General features: G+C 39.6%; 2 protein-coding genes across 18 annotated transcripts in view; both read right to left on the bottom strand.

The window, feature by feature from the left end:
* Positions 1-21,043, bottom strand: part of ptprfa (protein tyrosine phosphatase receptor type Fa) — an 888,655-nt gene that overhangs the window by 582,808 nt on the left and 284,804 nt on the right. The window lies entirely within an intron of this gene.
* Positions 12,311-20,634, bottom strand: LOC144463712 (uncharacterized). 2 transcript variants are annotated; one of them, XM_078169106.1, is made up of 7 exons: positions 19,767-20,634; positions 19,583-19,653; positions 18,957-19,130; positions 18,808-18,875; positions 18,669-18,731; positions 18,380-18,481; positions 12,311-18,217 (listed from the first exon to the last, which is right to left on the bottom strand). In XM_078169106.1, the coding sequence occupies exons 1-4, from the start codon at positions 19,955-19,957 to the stop codon at positions 18,868-18,870; spliced, it is 444 nt and encodes a 147-aa protein (XP_078025232.1). In that variant the 5' UTR covers positions 19,958-20,634; the 3' UTR covers positions 12,311-18,217; positions 18,380-18,481; positions 18,669-18,731; positions 18,808-18,867. The 2 variants fall into 2 exon arrangements, with proteins under 2 accessions (XP_078025232.1, XP_078025231.1); XM_078169105.1 differs by having other exon boundaries at positions 18,808-19,130; positions 19,767-20,480.

Genomic DNA, 21,043 nt, shown 5'->3' with positions numbered 1-21,043 from the left:
AAGGATTACACTGTTCCATTTCAGAAAGTGCAGTTACTCCAGGATAAGTCTGGTTACTTACTGATGTCCAATGATCCCCACTTAATGCAACAGTGTTTGCACTTTTAAGGAGTTCCAGTTTAATTTCTTTCTCTGATTCATACAGGTCCTATTTGAGTTAAACTATTGTTTCCCATGACGTTAAAGGGCCAGTGTGTAAAATGGGTTGAAAACAGTGACATCAGTGGTCAAATTCTAGATTGCAGGGCTCACTCGCTCACCCCTCCCGTCGGGTAAATGACAGTGGCCTCATAGGGACAAAAAGCCTTGCACAGACACAGGTTTTTCAGGAGTAGGTCTATCTAGCAACGAGGTAAATATTTATTTAGAAATCTAAACCATGTTACGATATTGTAATGAATCCCTCACGAGCAGGAGACCAGAGGAGCGTTCGAGAAAAAGGCCAGTTTATTTGAGCACTCCAAAAACTCCGGTAACACTCCAGGGTGTAAAAGACTCCGTCCCAAACTCTGACTCTTCTGGCGTAACACACACACTTCATACACACATTCTCATTTACATTGCCAATCTCCAGCCCACACACTGACTGACAGCGTAGCCTGTAAACAGAGCTCAGCTGTTTATTTAGCCTAGCAATATCTCCGGACTATAGTAGCTGTAATGGACGACTTTGAACGCGATTTTGAAGAGTTTCTTGTAGCGGACACAGATCCAGAGCCATACCTGTTTGAGCCGGAGTACACAGATGAGAGCTGGAGTACACTGAGCGGGCGAGAAGAGAGGCTGAATCCTCCGCTCCATTTTGCTGCACAGAATGGGATTCGGTGCTACTGCTACCATCGTTGGGGAGATATATCATCAGGAGGAAAAGCGCCGCAGTAAAAGTGCATCACAAGGAGTGAAGTTGCATCTTCTTTTCCTCACAGATGACGGTTCGGGTTCATTCTCTCCTGTTGCGTGGTAAGTGTGGTCCATTCGCAAACTTTATAACTAAAAAAACTTTCCACTACTCTCTATCGACGAACTACTAACACTCTGCTGTTTCCTCCTCCTTCTTCCTTCCTCCTGCTGTCTTCGTTGGTTTATTTATACACGTGAAACGCGTTCTCTGGCTGGCTGGATTGTCCGCTCGGGCTGCCTTACATACATGGCGACGCAAGATGGCGACCTCTCTAAAGCAAGGCCCTTGATATATATATATATATATACATATATATATATATGTATATATATATATATATATCAAGGGCCTTGCTATATATATATATATATATATATATAAATATATATATTTATAAGCATAATTATAAGGCTATGAAAACCAAACGAATTTTATTTTATAGCGATCATACACTTGTATAAACATATTAATGGGTAGAATATTCAGATTCAGATTCAGATTTGACAATAAACCATGCCAAATATTACACACTGGCCCTTTAAGACATTTCACTGGCCACAACATGCCAACCTGGGGACGTCCCCTAGACCAGAGTCTTCCACGATATTGACTATTCTGCAGTCAGTTTCTACCTATTTAACAAGTGCTGTTTTTAACTTCTTTGATTTAGTTTCATCCACAGATCTGTGGCAATTCACACACTTCAAAATAGTGTTTTGCCAGCTTCGGTGATGTGGTTGCCCTCTGACATCAGTCTGGTTAGCTGCATCTGTATGCTTAGCTCAAATGTGGTATTTAAGTACTTTGGTGATTTTTTAATTCTGTTTGACATAATGTGTATGTTATTTTTGACGTGTCAACTGAGCTGTCTGGGAGTTTTTTAAAGTGAAAGTAGCCATTCAAAAGCCCAATGGTGTCATAATTTTCAGTCACTGCAGCAGGAAGCTATTTTGATAGCTTGACTACAGGATGTGTTGAAGAGACAAAAAAAACCTTTATATTTTGCAGCATGGTGGTGCAGTGGTAAACATTGTCGCATCACAGCAAGAGGATCTCTGGTTCGAGGTAGGGGAGCCCTTCTGTGTAGAGTTTGCATGTTTTCCCAGTGTCAGTGTGGGTTTTCTCTGAGTACTCTAGCTTCCTCCCACAATCAAAAGAAATGCAGGTTAATTGGTGACTCTGAAATTGGCCGAAGGTGGTAATGTGAGCGTGAATGCTGTCTGTCTCTATATGTCAGCCCTGTGATAGTCTGGGCCTGTCCAGGGTGTACCCCGCCTCTTTCCCAAAGTCAGCTGGGATAGGCTCCAGCCCCCCTGCGACCCCAACAGGAAAATGAATGATTGAATGGACCTCAATCACATTGGGATTAACGCATTAACACTCACAGGCATAAAATATTCTCCATACTGTGAATGCCATCAAGGAAAAATTTGAAAGTTTGAATGTTGTTATTACCATTTGATTCATCGTGTCTCATCCCTCTCTCTCTTAATGCCCTGCCTTCCATTGTGGCCATGCAGAACAGATATACTAAATATATATAACACTTTTGCCTTTAGATGCATTTGGACTACACTTCATGTAACACCCGTAGCCCTGCTCTTTCAGAAGGATCTTGGTCTCACCAGTGAAAGCCCTCATGCAGGACCTCGTTACTACAGTCTGAGACTAACAGATAAGTTTGATTAACCCTCTCACAGTCCAGTGATATTGATACAGCATTACCTGATGTTATGCCAGCTCTACTGTACTAGATGTAACAGTTAAATCAGGATAGACAATGATCACTTGGAAATTGGCTGAGGGTCTGTGCCTAGGGTGTGTGGCTGGATTTCTAGGGTATCTAGGGTTTCCTGCTGGGCTGCAGGGATTTAAATGTACCTGGAGTTATCGCTGCTGCTGGTGGGAAACACTTCCATCCCGTCCTAATGCAAAGGCACTAAGTGTGCTGGAGAGAAGACAGAGGGTTTTTTTTCTCTATTAGCTCCCTTCCTTAAAAATCTCCCATAAATGCTGGGATCTCATTACATTACATCAGAATAAGTGTAACAGTACTGTGTGAGCACCAAATATACACACAGCTGTGTAGCATTAAAGAAGTCCCTGCTCTCTTGATTTAGCCAAGCATAGGATCGTGAAAATCTGGCCCACAAAGTGAAATTAAAGCTGCAGGCTGGAATGTGGGTGTGAGGATCTCACAACGTGGATCAAAGGCTTTTCTAAGGGTTTGGCCTTGCTTTAACTACACAGGGGAAAGAGCAGGGCTACAAATTCTGTCATTTGATGTTGGATGATGCTGGAGTTGGGAACTGAGAAGTAGCACTGATAGTATAGAGTATTTTGGCTTAATGATGACTGACAACATTCATTGAGTTTTGGAGTGCATGCGTGGGCTAAATGTAGTGGAGAGAAAGCAGTTTGGCTGCTTCTTCAAAAACAGCATCTGTTGGCATGGAAAACAGCAGGCTCTGAAATGCATATGGCTGGCATTAAGATGGATTCCTATGGACACTGAAGCGCTGAAGAACATGATGTGGAAGAGGAGGAGGAGGAGAGGTCAACTGATCAATACCAATGACACAGCTTTACTTCATGCTGTGAATTCTCACTTTAAAAACTTTAAAAACCTGGAGACCAAATAGCCCACTTCTTAATTAGAAGTTTATGTTCAATCTCTGCAGTATTTAGTTAGCATATGACTAGATTAATACAAGTTACTGATTAGTTTATGTATGTTCTGTTTATTATATAATAAATGTAAATTATATGATTTTTTTGTTGTGTTTAACGTATTTTGCATGTAAGTTTAAACATTAAATGTGATTATCAAACATGTATTACAACATATTAAGACTTTCAGTCAGTGGATGGATGACTTGGTGCCTTTCAATAAAAAAACATTGGGCCTCATTCACAAACAGTGCATACGCACAAATCTGTGCTTAAACTGTGTGTATGAGCATTTTAGCAGAAATGTGGGATTCATTAATCTTTTCTTTCCTGAACTTTTCCTACTCTTCTAAAAAATTTAAGACTATCTCAGACCATAAATATGCGCAAACGGGTTGTCTCAGGAAATGTAAGCACACACCTTTTAACTAAATGCCTAACATATTAAAACTGTTATTATTTAATATGGCTTAAATAGACAACATTTAAAACCGTTAATTCATCAATGAATTCATCAAATGTATCAAATAACTATGACATTGACACCCTTTCCTCATTACTTAGGCTATTACTTACTAAAAGAACCATGAAAATGGAGTGTCCCAGTTTTTATTTTATTGAAATTGTGCATATGTTCATTTGTAGCCAACTGGTTAATTTGTAATCTATTAATAGGCATGAATGGGTTTATGAAAGATTCTTATTAATGGCCAAGCAGGAGATGATGTCCTATCTAACCTTGCTGGAAGATGTTGCAGTCCATGCCTTCAGGAGAGAGCACATCAGAGACCGACATATTTGAACATGTTTTGAAGAGAGTCATGAATGGGTTATCAGCTCTTTCTGACAGCTCTGCTGCCATTCAGTGGCGAGCAAAACATCCTGGCATATACTATTTACTGAAGTTTTCTGGCCTGTTGCGCATGTTGTGCATTTGAAGATAATTACAAGCACAGCTGTTCTCAGCTTTCAGTGTCTGATAGTCCACCACAAACATCATTTCTCATATCGTCAACAAAAATGAAACATAGATTTTGTCTTGGTGTTTACTATCAAGAACATTACATTCACAGACGCTCACCAACAGTTCAACACTGGTGTGTCAGGGTCTTAATATGTGCGTAGAAACAATTTCACTGCTTTGTCCATCATACACTTCTGAACGTATTTCCCTATATAGAGAAACGGGGGTATGGCAGTATGTTGATGGTAGATAACGGGCATGCACCTGTCAATTTAGAATGATTCTGATTCACTAACATACTCACGGTGTGAGAATAAAATCAGCCAGCGCACATTTTTCATGAATCCAATAGTGAGCTTGTGTGCACCTATTTTATGAAAAGAGTAAAGTTCAAAACACACTGGCAGCGTGACATGATGGCGGCATCATTGACGCGAGTCAAATGCCAACCCCAACACACACAGGAGGTGTTTCTCAATGTCAAGGAAGGATCCTCAAACGGCAGAATTTGAAGGACATTACATCATAGACCCCCGCCAAATGACTGTTCCAATGTCAAGGATTTTTCCGGGCCTCCTCAATGAAACCTGCCCCGCGGAGCTCGGCAAGATTTAGATAAATATGTCACCGGAATTTGAATAATTCCCTGTTAAACACGTGATTTTAACGTATTTCAACAAAGAATTTTGACAAAGAATGAGCACTCATCTTCTGCAAAACACACAGCATTCATCTCAAATGAAAGCAGAGACTCTGCTGTTTCCACACATGCCAAAGCAAGCTACACCAAAGCACCAGAGAGATGGAGGCCAAAGAATAACAACAACAGAAATCGTTTCACCGAACGATGGTTGTAAAATGTCTCTCACCTTTGTTGTTTTGCTGTGAAAAGTTTATTCTGGCGGTAAAACACGGTACATCCTGGTAGACCGACATGTTGTGCTACAAGACTCAGTAAAACGTGGCGACTCGGTGCTCCCGTGTCGTGCTGTGGACTTTAAGTTGGAAATGAGGTGCATTATTAGTAAAAAAAAACAAAAAAAACGGAGGCTTAAAAGATCCGGGGCTGAGCCCAAAAGATCTGGGGCTATAGCCAGGAATGCCCAGGTCTAACGACGCCCATGGGGGGGACCAAATCTGCACGCCCACACCCCCCCAAAACACACACACCCTTACTTCCTGCCATTGAAATTCTAAATTGAAATGTGTACAAATTCAATAGCACATGAGATGTGTTTCTTTTTTTTTAATGTCTAACACACCAAAGTGAACATGGAAGAAATATTATCATATATAACTATATGTATAACTAGCTAACTAACGTTATATATATATTATCCGACTGATAGGGTAACGCTACTCATTTTCTCACTGCTCTTAACTTACTTTGCTTCTTTTCTGAGACTGGCCAAAAAAAGCCTAATGTCTCTGCTACCCTTCCTCTTGCTCATGACACCTCACTGTGAAATTACACATGCAGCGCTAATGTTATGAGAGACACTTCCAAGTTCAAACTTCATGCAGGCTTGTTGTTAGCTAGCTAGTTATCTAGGTAGCCAGTTAGCTATTATAACGTGGTTACATTTGGTGCAACATTGCAAAACAACCATTCACAACATCAAAATTTCATAACACTTCAAAATCACAATAAACAGTTACAATATAGCCTACGTAACACTCAAACTACATTCTCGTTTTCCACCTTTATTCAGTAGTGAATAGAGAGACAAATTTACATTGCCTGCCTGGAACATTACCCATACAGCAGTCTGGCAACAACATTGATGGCAACCATGGCAACCAGCCTTGGCATTCTGCTGCGGCAACTCCACTTGGACAACTGCGATACTTGAACCGATAGTAATAACAACGGGGTCCTGAAACTTCAGCCTCCGGTATTGCAGCCTCCGCTTGGTAATTGGCACCATGACGAAAATTAAACGGTCCTAAAATTGCAGTCCTGAAACTAAATAAATATCAGGAAATTGCAGTCTCCGCTCGGAAAATTAAACGGTCCTAAACCTGTGGTCCTGAAACTGCAGCCTCCACTCGATATGTGGCGCTGGGATGAAAATTAAACGGTCCTAAAACTGCGGTCCTGAAACTGCTATGGAAGCATAACAGTTTCATCATCAGTTGAAATTGAATTTATAACACTGAATTTTTTTTGTATTTAATTTTTAACACTGAATTTTTTTTTGTATTGAATTTATAAAACTGAATTTCTTGTTGCACTGAATTTATAACACTGATTTTTGTTTACATTGAATTAATGTATCAGATATTTTTTGCATTGAATTTCTGTATCTGAATTTTTTTTGCACTGAACTTTTGTACCTGATTTTTTTTTACTTTTGTTTTTCAATGTTCACAAATTCAGAATAAAAAAATTCAAGTCTGAAAAAATTCAAATAATATATTTTCAAACTGCTCATATTCAATGTGCTCAAATTCAGATGCAAAATTCACTGTAAATAATTTCACTGCAAATCTGTTATCCAAGGAAGAGCAATCGATTGTAGATCGAGTCCAACCTACATCCAGCCAATCATGTTACGCTCCATTTGTCATGTGACACCAACGAAGAAAAGGTTGAAGTTCTAACGCGAACCAGAACGCTTCGGTGAGTGTATTTACTCTTATTTGTCATTTGTGTAGTTATGTAAGATTCAGTTTTAGACAATAACAATTATAATAATAATAATAACAAACAGAGTTTACCGGACAATACATGTGCTGAACGAGGTGGCGTTTGGTAAAACTGTGTTAGTAATGCTACCTAACCATTAGCATCAGCATCAGGACATCATCTGTTAAAAACCTCTGGGGTCAGCAATGTCTCATATGAGATGACAGTTTTAATTGTTTCATCACAGACATTACTGTCCAAAGGTTACAGTTCTGGGGCAGTGATTTTGACCTGTTGAAACCGCACAGTAACTCGCCTCCAGTCATTTCAATGAGGGGGAGAGCAGCAGAAAAGAATCTGTTTTGGTCACGCCTGGTGGCAACACGGCTTTAAAAACGCATTGCTTTTTGAGGAGCTCCTTGATCTAACAGGTGTGATGGTAGTGAGAGCGGTCTCACTTTTAAAAATGAACGAATGAACGGCCACTAATGTAACTATAACGAAACTAATTTAAGTTTAGTAACATGTAGCTGTTTGAAATGTAATGTTTGTGCTACTGATCTGTAATATTCTTATTGTTTGTGCTGTATTCATGATGACAGGATAGTCACGCTGATATTGTGCAGTCTGCCCGGCACCTGTGAAGCTTGATTACATCATCTGGGACACAACTGGGCACATCCAGTGATGGCACAAATCAAAACACAAGGTTCAGAATTAAACTTGCATTCATGTACATATTTTATTAACCTATCAATTCTAGATTTATTGATGATTAACACATTTTCTTGAAAACAATTCTGCAGAGAACAGAGACATGGAGGTCCCAGTGGCAGCGCAGCGCAGCCCTCACTCCAAATGGAAATGACCAGGTAAACACTTTAAGGACAAATGTGCTATTTTTTAATGATAGCCATATGTATACATATTTGGCATGCTGTTGATTAAATTCCACTGGTTACTGAGAGTAACTAATGATAGTCATCATTGTATTTTGTTGCATGCTCAGCTTCTTATTGCAGATATTACATCAGTCACTAAACCTTCAAAGAAATCATCTGATGTTTTCTGACCAGTGTTTCCCACAGGATTTTGTGAAACTATGGGGGGTGGACCATGGACCCTCTAGGTGGGTCCAGGGTCATGGCCCCCTGGGGAAAAAAGTGTACATTTTCAGAGTTAAATGCATTAATCTGGTTAAACTATGAGAACCAAATTAAGAGGCTGTATCTATAAACTCTCCTTCAGACACAAAACACGCCACTCCCATTCCATTTACTCATATGAAACCATATTAAACAGATAATTAGATTATGGGGGCATAAATTAGACTATGGGGGGCCGCCATATTGTATTAATTGTATTACATTTTCTATTCAGAATATTTTGTTATGCTACCAAAAAATGCTGTTGCCTGCCTGCCCTAAACTGTATCTTAAATTATATAATAAATCTTTGATTAGGGAATATGATATGTATGTTTTATGTATATCATAAAGAATAATTAGCTTTTTATGTTATGTATAGATAGAATCTATTGATTCAGAGGGAAATTCAGCTTCTCAGGAAAATCACCGCTTATCAATTAATCGATAATCGATCGATAAGGTGAATCAACATAATTTGCATCCCTGGTCTAAATGATTGCCTATCGCACTTCACAGTGTTTCCCCTATAATTGGCCAGGACAAAAAAATAAATAATCTGCCAAAAATACGCTACATATTCATTCAGAAATCAGTAATCATGTGCGTTTGGGAGCCTCTGTGCAGCGCTGTTTTGCAACATGACGTGAGCATGAACGCGAATCAACCTGCTTCGTTGCCTAGAAATGATGCAAGTAAGTTACCGCTGCTAAGAGTGTTATTATGGGATGCTGCAGGTTTGTAGCAAGCTAACATAACTATGGTGCCGTCAAAAAGAGAAAAACACTGGTTTAATAAAACAGACTGAGTGAAACAGGACGTTTACATGAGGATGAACCTGCAGCATGCATACACCAAGACACACGAAGAGGTAATAACACGCAATTAGTTATTTAGTCTAGCTGTACAAAACAATGACGATCCATATATTGTATATTATATTCTGATATCCTGTGGACATGGATTTTGGTTTTGTCATTTGGTTTATCAAGCTATCTTGTTTCAGAGTATGGAGCTTAAATACATTAAAAAATATATTTTTTCTGGTTTTTGAATGATGGGTTCTGGCTCCCTTTTGGAATAAACACTTGTATTCTTTGTTTATATATATATATATTTTTAAAATGCATTTTATTGGGTTTTTCTTTTTTGCATGTGTCAATACAATCATCATCGTTTACACACACACAAAAAAAGAACAAACAAAAAACAAACAAACAAAAAAAACATTTACTCATTCCTTTACCCCATACCTTCCCCACCCATCATATGTACATATTCAGCATTGTCTTTGTCCTACCAACATCATTTCATTATATTCTTAATTCAAAAACAAAAATATATTCTCTCATAACCTACATACACACAAGAAATATCCATAAATTAATCTAAAGCAATATCTGCTCTTCTATCTTTTTTATATTATTAACAAGTTTGCCCCATATCTTATCAAATTTCATCGACTGACCTTTAACATTATACATGATTTTTTCTGGAGTGCAGTATGAGAGTAGTTCTCTCCACCATTGTGTTATTGGAGGTGCATATTTGGATTTCCAATTAACTAATATGCATTTTTTTGCTGCTGTCATTATTAATGATGTTATTTTTTTTTCATCATTATTAATGTCTTTACACCTTTCTACATCACCCAAAATTGATATTCTGGGGTCCAGGATAATTCTTTTCTGTAATATTTTGGATGTATATTTATAAACTTTATTCCAAAATCCAAGTGTGTGCACCTCCAAAACATGTGTATCATATCACCATTATCTGCATTACATCTTGGGCATTTAGATGGTGTATTAGGGCTAAACTGCTGTAGCCTGTGGGGAGTATAATACACACGGTGAAATATGTTAAATTGCATAAGTCTATGTTTGGTGTTAACCAAACTTTTTTGTGACTTCTCCAATAGATCTTCCCATTCCTTCAGCGTGTATTTGTGTCCCACATCTTTTTCCAACTTATATTTATGTCGTGCTGAATTATGGTTCATTCCATTGTTTATAGTATTATACAATCTTGATATTAATCCCTTTTGTACCTTTGCTTTCAACATAGTTTCTTCTATTGGAGTATCTGAAATACTGGGATAGTCCATTATGATGTTTGATTTGACCCAACTCCTTATTTGCAGAAATTTAAAAAAGTGTGTCCCTGGAAGTTGATATCGATCTTTCAAAAAAGTGAAATCGGCAAAATATATTATTATCACAGAGATCGCCTAGCTCTTTGACTCCCTTTTCTTTCCACCTAAGTGTGATACCATCTATAATATTGTCTGGGACTAATGGATTATTCCATAATGGAGTATGTTTAAATAAAACATTCCGTAGTCCCAATAGTTTGTGGCTTTCCTGCCAACATTCAAATGTATGGCACACAATCTGGTTTTTAGTAAGCTTGTGCAGGTTCTTTAATGAGCCTATGAACGGGATTGTACTCAAAGAGATAGGGTCGACAATCTGCTGTTCTATGGTTAACCAAGTTGGACTTACAGTATCTCTTTGAAGCCAAAACCATACCGCCCGTAATTGCAATGCCAAATAATATATTTTAAAATTAGGTAGGTTTAAACCTCCTTTATGTAATGGGGTTTGTAATGTTGTGATCTTCACTCTGGTGTTTTTTTCCAGCCCATAAGAACTTAGACATAATTTTATTTATTTCTGTGAACATTTTGAACGGACATTTTACTGGGATTGTTTGGAACAAATACATGAATTTTGGCAACACATTCATTTTAATGATGTTAACCCTTCCAATTAATGATATGGATAAAGCTGTCCATTTCTGCAACTCATGTTTAACCTTCTCGAGTAATGGCAGATAGTTTGCTTGGTAGACTTTGCTCAAATTGTTTGTAATAAATATCCTTAAATATTTTAGTATTTTTGGTTGCCATTTGAATTGAGACAGCAGTTGGTGAGCGTTAACCTGTGTGTGGTCATTTAGAGGCATTACTTCTGTTTTTTCATAGTTAAGTTTGTAACCCGCTAATTTGCTGTATTCCTGTAATGTAAATAATTCTGGTAACGACTGGTCTGGTTTTGTAATATACAGCAATAAATCATCCGCGTATAGTGAAGTTTTCACCTCTTCCGTACCAAGTTTTATTCCATTAATATTTGTATTAGTTCTAATTACTGCTGACAGAGGCTCTATTGCAAGGGCAAATAATAATGGTGATAAGGGACACCCTTGCCTGGTGCCTCTTCCTAGGGAGAAGGGTTTTGATAAAATTCCGTTTGTAAGAATTTGTGCTTTGGGGTTTCTGTATATTAATTTTATATAATTTACAAATGTTTCACCAAAGTTCTTGTGCTGCATAGTCCTAAAAAAAAGTCCCATTCAATAGTGTCATATGCTTTTTCTGCATCCATCGCCATTACAAATCTGGGATCCGTTACACTTTTGGATCTCTCTATTATATGAAATACTTTGCGGATGTTATCTGCTCCTTGTCTATGTTGAATAAAACCTGTCTGATCCTTATGGATCAGTGAGTTTATGACTGATTCCAATCTGAGTGACAACATTTTAGAATACAATTTGAAATCAACATTAAGCAATGATAGCTGTCTATATGATCCACATAAGTTTTCATCTTTGGATGGTTTGTGGAAAACATTGATTGTTGCTCCTTCCAGTGTTGGGGGTAGTTGTTCTCTTTGGAGGGAGTCATTAAGCATATTAAGATATGGGCTGAGAAGCCTTTCCCGAAATTTCTTTAAAAACTCTATTGTGAAGCCATCTGGGCCCGGGGCTTTCCCTATTTGTAAATGGTCCGTTGCCTTTAAAATTTCAATTGCTGTAAAATGTCCCTCTAGTTTTTCTTTTAAATCTTCAGATAATCTGGGCAGAGATGCTTTATTCAAAAACTGATCGCACATGGTTACATTTAATTTACCTTTTTACAATGATACAATGATACATTGATGCAATGATTCAAAGCACTTATTAATTTCTTCTGGGTCATGTACCATTTCCCCCTCTTTATTTTTTATAGAGTGAATTATTTTAGCATTTTCCTCCTCCTTAATTTGCCAGCTGAGTAGTTTGCCCATTTTGTCTCCGTTCTCATAATAATGATATTGAGTTCTTGCCATGTCAGCTTCTGTCCTTTTGGTTGTCAACATATTATATTCCAGTCTTTTCTGGGTGAGGGTACAAGCTATCTCTGTGTTTTTAGTATTTGCATGTTGTTTTTCAAGCTTATGAATTTCTTCTTCTAATGTATTCAGGTTTTTTTGTCTTTTTTGTTTTTATTTGCCACATATGAGATTTGTCCTCTCAAAAATGCTTTTACAATTCCCAAATTATACTAGGTGAAGCTGAGTTCATATTTATTTGCAGAAAATCATCTATCTCATGCTCTATATATATAATAAATTCAGGATCATTTAAAAGGTAATTCTTAAATCTCCATCGATAAGATTCTGAATGTTTGGGGTTTGTTGTATTGTCATCTTGAGAGGGCAATGATCCGATAGAGTGGCTGCCAAATATTCACATTCACATATCTTAAAGCTTAAGGATCTGCCTATGAGCATCAAGTTGATTCTGGAATAAGTATTATGTACATTTGAATAAAATGAAAAATCTTTTTCTATTGGATTACGGGATCTCCATGTGTCAATAAGCCCCAAATCATACATTCCTTCTTTTAGTACTTTGGCTGCGCTGCTTAGGGTGCTTGCTTTCTTTATCGATTTATCCAGAGTTGGGTCCAGTACAAGATTATAGTCCCCACCAACAATGCATTGACCATATGGATGAATTAATTGGGTCATTATATTCTTAAAAAAAAGTGATTCATCATTGTTAGGTCCATAGATGTTAAAAATGGTATATGGTTCATTCTTAAGTTCACATTTGATCATTATCCATCTTCTGGCCATGTCTTTGTCTACAGACTGGATTTTTAAAAAAAATCGTTTGTGCACTAATATGGCGACTCCTTTAGATTTTGAGTTATATGATGAATAAAATACCTTTCCCACCCAATCTCTCTTTAGTTTGTCATGTTCAATATCTGTGAGATGGGTTTCCTGTAGGAGTGCCACTCCACATTCTTTCATTTTTAGATAATTTAAGATTTTTTTTCTTTTAATGGGGTTATTAATACCCTTCACATTATATGAAATCACTGTCAAAGTATTACTCATTTCATATGACTTAATATTTTACAGCATTAAATATCCCAGAAATCCAGATAAGAGTTCTGCAGCAGTTACTTTTGATACCTCTCTGTTGTCAAAGTTTGGCAGGTTCTTCACATTTAATGGTTTAATCATACTTAACATTCACTTGTGTAGAGAGGTTTGATTTGACACTAACACTGGTTTGACAAAAGAGAAAACATATTTGCAAAACAGAAAAAACAAAAGGAACCCCCCCCCCCCCCCCCCCCCGTTGAGAGTAGCTCTCTCTACTACGGCAACAATCCCCTTTGCCCTGCTTGGCTCCATACCTTTTATAAATATAAATTTAGACTTTGCAAATCATTACAGAAAAGGGAAAAAAAATACTTAATTGGAACTTTGTTATTTTTAAACAGTCTTAATGGCAAAGCCAAATAAAGGAAAATAAAACAAAGCAAAACACAAAACAATTACCTAGTTCTGTCACCTACACGGGCACCCCACATGCGCAGATACAACAGCAAGAAAAACAACAAAAACAAAACAAAACAGGGCATTCCCTCAATCCTCCCACTATCATTAATATTTTCCATGCCCAATATCATTTCTTATCCCCTTCTCAGTGCATTTCCCATCACGTGTGAGTAGTTCATTAAAAGTTACTGCTCAGCCGATGCTATTTAGTTAGAGTGATCAGCATAATAATCAATTTCATCAGGCTTTATAAGCAGATCGTTCTTCATTCAGTCATTACAGCACTTGACAAGTAAATACAGTACTGTGTTTCTCATGCTGTGTTAGTTTACTTATCTGCTGCTTTAAGACTATCTCTTCGCCACTTCCAGTTCATGCCGGGGCTCCCAGCAGGTTTACAGCAGAAGAATGTTCAACAGGTTTTCTATGTTCGGCAGGTTACTCCATCTCTTGGATAAAGTCCTCTGCTGCAGTTGGCGTCTCGAATATTTTTGTAGTAGGCCTACCTTTATATTGAACTCGGAGTCTTGCAGGATGGAGTATGGAGTACATTATTCCCTTTTCCCTCAATTTTAGCTTCACCCAGTCGTATTCCTTCCTTTTTCTCAGCACGTCAGGGCTGTAATCCAGGAAGAGAAAGATTTTTGATGTATTGTAGTTAAGTGCCTTTTTCTCGTGGGACAGACGAAGAATTTCATCTCTGGTTCTCATGCTTTGGAGTCGTATGAAAACGATCCTCGGTGTGTCTCGCTTAGGTTGTTTGGAAGCTATCCTGTAAGCCCTCTCGATAGGTAAAGGTGTGGCCAGCTGTTGTTCGCCAAGCAGCTGCGGCAACCACGTTCCCAAAAAGGCTACCAGGTCCCGTTTCTCCGCTCCCTCAGGAAGCCCCACCAAACGTAAGTTTGCCCTTCTCATTTCATCCTCTCTTTCTTAGTTTTTACGTTTAAGTATAGTCACTTCTTTCTCTAATGCTGTGACAGTGACTGTGACACTTTGAATGCTGTCTTCGTTTGCACCGACCCTGTGTTGGATCTCCTCAATTCGGTCACCCAACGTTGAGAGGGAGACTTGGATGTTCGTTAGTTGGCAGTTGTACATCACCTATTTTTGAGTCGATATGTCGGGAGATGTCCGCATTACTTTCTTTGATCGCACCCCACAGTTGTGTGAGGGTTATCTGGTCAGATGCCATTTCTGTGTAGTCTCTGTCAGCTGGTCGCAATCCACGTGGTTGAAATGTTTGTAAAGTAGCACCATTCAAGTCCGTTTTTTCTCCTTACTCTTACTCAGCTTAACCAAGAAGGCTTTATCGTTCCTTAGTTTGTGACCCAGACCTTGTTCATCATTGCAAAGTGGTTATTTTAAAAAGATAAGCAGCGGAGCCTGCAGCACTGTGCTCACATGCCAGCGGCCGTGTTTTATTTTTATATTTTGTTTTTTATTTGTTTTTGTCTTACAGTTATGTGATGCCCTCAAAGTTTTATATCCAAAACTGGGTCCAGTTAATGGTGGGTGGCCGCTATACAAATCTTAAGGTAGGCCAACACAAGTTTGTGGTCATGTAAGCGTCCTGTTTCACTGTCTGTTTTATTAAACCAGTGTTTTTCTCTTTTTGACAGCACCATAGTTACGTTAGCTTGCTACAAACCTGCAGCATCCCATAATAACACTCTCAGCAGCGAAGCAGGGGCCTGTATCATGAAGCAGGATTAATGTCTTAGCGAGGTAACTTCAGGGTTAACCCTGGGTTATCGATAGCACAAAGCCGGTTCATTTCTTATCGGGGTAGATCACCATGGTGACTTACTTTGAGCGGCTAACCTGCTCCGGAGCAGGGTAAGTTCAGGGTTGAATCTGATCCTATAAAATGCCCCTCCCACTAGCCAATCAATTTCTCCAAAACAATGGCCTGCCCTCTCCTCCCGAACCCGGTAGACAGAGGCGCACAACTAGTGAGACGAGCATTACGACGTGAAAGGGTGTTCCGAGACCGATCTGACCCACTGGATTAACCTGATGATGCGCTCTATGAGAGGTACCGGTTCTCGCGGCCTGGACTCATCCAACTCTGTGAAATATTGGAGCCGCAGGAGTGGTGCACTGACTGTCCCGCAGACATTGTGCATCACCCTGCGGTTCTTTGCAACGGGCAGCTTTATGTATTCCGTCGGGGATGCAGAGCGTCTCAGTAAGTTCACAGCCTGCCGGGTCGTCCATCAAGTAGCCACTGCCCTGACACACTTGAGGAATGAATTCATAGCGTTCCCAGGCCAACTGCCGACACACGTCATCAAGCAGGGCTTCTATGACATTGCAGGTACTGTAAGCCATTTGACCACTCAATCTACAATGCAGACCCCACTACACTTGTAATTTTACTGTCGTAATTTTGTGCATTAAATGCAGCCTACTGTTATCACAGGTTTCCCGAGAGTGCTCGGCTGCATTGACGGCACCCTCATCCCCATCTCCTGGCCCCTGGGTGAGGATGAGGGGGACTATGTGGACCGGCACAACAGGCATAGCCTCAATGTCCAGGTAATTCCTGCAATTATAATTCGTATTACACACAATCACTGAGCACATTATCAGTGGCTAATCTGCCCAAGTTATTCACCATTTTACTGCAGCAGTGACAAAGGATGCATCAACTCCTGCACATGTTCAGTCTGCCTAGATGATATATAGGTGCATCTTGATGGATCAGAACATCTTTAAAAAGTATTGTATTTTTTGTCAGTTATTTCAGAAAGTAAAACATATTCATATGCTATTTTTCACTTCCTAAAATAACTGACCTTCAAGATATTCTAATTTATCTAGATGCACCTGTATTGTATTCATACATACACCCTTTGCACTGTGCCTCTGCACTTTGTGAGATGCTTAATTGCATTTGGTTGCTATAGCTTACTCCTACAAAAGGAAGGCGGGGCAAAGGCAGTTACAAGGTTCACACGGGTGATTGAAATCCCTGAAGATGGTTGAATTATGTTTCTTCAAGGTCTGAAAGGTGCTTAAATTTGACCTTGTAAAATGTATGAACCCTGCAGTTCATGTTGAGCAGAGGCCTTAAAATCACCAGCACATGTCCATATACAGGCTACAAATGTACATTGATGCTGTTTTGATTGATGCTGTGGACCACTGTTACCAAATGTCTCTGCAGATGCCTGTGACTCAAACCGCATCATCACCAGCCTTGATGCCGGGTGGGCTGGGTCTGTTCACGACTCCCGTGTGTTCAGCGAGAGCACACTCTGCCACAGACTGCAGCGAGGTATGGCAACTGTACATTACATGCTATTGTGTGTTACAATATGAGCTTCAGTCAGAATCAAGTTCATTGCCAAGTAGGTTTACACATACAAGGAATCTGACATGGGTCACTTTGGTGCTCATGTCAAGGATGAAAAATAGGAACAAGTACTGCAGAAGCAATTTTGAAGTTATAATAAAATAGGACAAAATACAAACTGCACATTGCAATACTAATCCTGCCAATATTCCTCTCATCTACAGGAGACTTCAGTGGGTGCTGCTCGGGGATGCCCTACAACCCTTTTTGATGACCCCCTACCCCGAGACTGAACCAGGACCACAGGCAAGGTACAACAGGGCCCACAATTGAACCAGGGCCCTGATTGAAAACACTTTTGGGATCCTGAAGGCCCGGTTTGTGTGCCTGCACCAGCTGAGGGTGGCCCCAGACCGGGCATGCAGAATAATAGCCGCTTGTTGTGTGCTACATAATATAGCAACCATCAGGAAGGAGAGAGTGCCCCAGGTTGCTTTTCAGCCCCTGGACATTGTGGACCCCATCACCCTTGACTATCCAACAGGCCAGGCAGTGAGGGAGGCCATCACACAACTGTTTTAGGTTTTTGTCTCTTTTTTTTGTGATAAGTTTTTGGGTTTTTGTCTCTTTGTTTCTATCTCCCTCAGAGACATTGTTATTGATTATTGCAATTAATTTTGTCTTGCTTTGGCAATATATATTTTGTATTTCATGCCAATAAAGCACCCTTGAAGTAGACACAGAGGCTGGTATTGTGGTTAACACTTTTATTTATCAGTCACCCGTCCCTGTAAGAAAGAATATACACACATTAGTGATTCTTGCAATTTAATGACTTATAGTGCAATAAATGTCATTACTCATTCACCTAATTCTCGCTTTAGTTTTTTTATTTTGAGATTTAGGTACTCAATTTTCAGCTCTTTGTACTCCATGTCCCTCTCTAGACTCCTCATATATAGGGCATCCAGGGTGGCAGTTGCACTCTGTAACAAGTAAAATATGGAGCAGCACATGGTTTAAAGCATGGACAGCATTTGAGCGAGGAAATGTATGGTGAGGAACACTACCTGTGCTGCTTTAACATTCTCACACTATGCTATACATACAGACTTCAAACTCCCTGTTTCAGTTGTGGTTGATATTACCTTGTGTGGTCTCTTCCTCAGATATTTGCCACCGGGTCTGTCCCCAGTAGATGTGGAGGCTTGGGGCTCAACAGGGGGAGGCGGACGGGGGGGTGTTTCTACCTGCAACATTGACATAGCAGTGGCAGCAATTGGTTATTAAGTATTGAACATCTGAAGTAGTTTTTCAACTCCATGTGCAGACCATCACCATTCAGTCATAGCCAAATCTATACACTCCCACCATCTGTGTTGATGTGGGTAGGTTCAACTCTACAATGTGTGGTAAAGAACTGAGGTGATACTGTACCTCCACAGCTCCCTCCGAGGAGACAGACAGTGTCTCTCCATCCCCCTCAAGGTCCACCACCACCTGTAGAGATAGTATAGAAGTGGTCTGTTGGCCATGTGCCAATCATATGCTAGTGTGTGACTGGTGTGTGACATACCTCTGGCTGAGACACAGTGTCAGAGGTTGCCTCCTCTGGCACCACCACCACCAAAGTGCTTTAATCAACTGTGGGAAAAGTGAATGGGCCTGTGTTAGTGAGGTCACAATGATTTGATGTAAGTTGGCCAAGGTTTGACACATACATACTTTGCATATACTTGTACTGCCGTTCGGTTCCAGGGCTGGTGGCGACCCCCCCAGACGCCCAGTCCATCATGGCACGACCCTTGTTGGTCGACAGGGCCAGCTCCTCTGCAGGGGTGTAGTCCTGGGTGGGACCACCGAACCCCGTCTGTTTCTTCAAGTTCTTCTTCCTGTTGGCTGTAACAGTGTAAATCAGAAGGGGAAATGTGGTGACAATGATGCTGCTCCCATGTGGAATTAGAGAAGTGATTGTCCAATATGATATGACATCAAACGTAACCATACAGTTAGAGGTAATATACTAGGAAGGGATAATCAAATCAATCAAACATTATTTATATAGCACCTTTCATACATTCAAATGCAACACAAAGTGCTTCACAAATAAAAGGGATGTAATGCTAATGTGAAACAGCACATTATTCTATCATGTCATTCCTACACTTCATTCATTGTGTTTGAGGGCTTTCTTTCTTTAAAGAGGGAGAGTGTATTTTAGTCTAGCTGCTGGTTTGTAAATTGTTAATTATGGTCAGACATCAACTCGATATGCTGACATGATTTCATTGTGGCGACAACTTTAAGCTTAATTGTAGCATGATGTTACGACATGAAACAGACCAACTTACCAGACGCAATGATGTTTTTGTACTTATTTTTAATCTGCTCACACGTCCTTTTCACCCCTGAGGGATTACATCTGCGGGAATGAGATGATAATTGAAATACACGCAATTCATCTGCACAGTATATTGTTTCATGAGATTCACGTGTGTGATCAGTGTCAGATTGAGCCATTGATGAGTAACTTACACATTTACACAGTCCGCTATGCGTTGCCACACATTTTGCCTGCGTTTGGCAGCCGCCACGGTGTTCCCCTTCTCCATGATGTGGCTTTTTTCCTCTTCATATTTCATCATTATCAACCGTTGTTCTTCACATGTAAAGTAGGGAGCTCTGTCACTCTGTGCACTGCCCTTCTCGGTCTGTCTGGCGTTCATGATTGCGATTGGTCAGCTGCCTCTGAGCCCTCCCCTTATACGCGCGCGTTCACGGCTCTTGATGAGACAAACCTGGGTTGAGTTACCGTGTTGATAACCCGCGTCGTGCTATCGATTATCCTGATTGCCATTGTTGGGGTTAGTCAACCCTGGATAGATGTGCCCAGGGTAAGTTGACCGCGCTTCGTGCTATAGGCCCCAGGTTGATTCGCGTTCATGCTCACGTCATGTTGCAAAACAGCGCTGCACAGAGGCTTCCAAACGCACATGATTACTGATTTCTGAATGAATATGTAGCGTATTTTTGGCAGATTATTTATTTTTTGTCCTGGCCAATTATAGGGGAAACACTGTGAAGTGCGATAGGCAATCATTTAGACCAGGGATGCAAATTATGTTGATTCACCTTATCGATCGATTATCGATTAATTGATAAATGGTGATTTTCCTGAGAAGCTGAATTTCCCTCTGAATCAATAGATTCTATCTATACATAACATAAAAAGCTAATTATTCCTTATGATATACAGAAAACATACATATCTTATTCCCTAATCAAAGATTTATTGTATCATTTAAGATACAGTTTAGGGCAGGCAGGCAACAGCATTTTTTGGTAGCATAACAAAATATTCTGAATAGAAAATGTAATACAATTAATACAATATGGCGGCCCCCCATAGTCTAATTTATGCCCCCATAATCTAATTATCTGTTTAATATGGTTTCATATGAGTAAATGGAATGGGAGTGGTGTGTTTTGTATCTGAAGGAGAGTTTATAGATACAGCCTCTTAATTTGGTTCTCATAGTTTAACCAGATTAATGCATTTAACTCTGAAAATGTACACTTTTTTCCCCAGGGGGCCATGACCCTGGACCCACCTAGAGGGTCCATGGTCCACCCCCCATAGTTTCACAAAATCCTGTGGGAAACACTGGTCAGAAAACATCAGATGATTTCTTTGAAGGTTTAGTGACTGATGTAATATCTACAATAAGAAGCTGAGCATGCAACAAAATACAATGATGACTATCATTAGTTACTCTCAGTAACCGGTGGAATTTAATCAACAGCATGCCAAA

This window comes from Epinephelus lanceolatus, chromosome 6 (genome assembly GCF_041903045.1).
Source record: "Epinephelus lanceolatus isolate andai-2023 chromosome 6, ASM4190304v1, whole genome shotgun sequence".
NCBI classification, from domain to species: Eukaryota; Metazoa; Chordata; class Actinopteri; order Perciformes; family Serranidae; genus Epinephelus; species Epinephelus lanceolatus.
The sequence above is the reverse complement of the archived record's forward strand: the minus strand, read 5'-3'. Positions and strand labels throughout refer to the sequence as shown.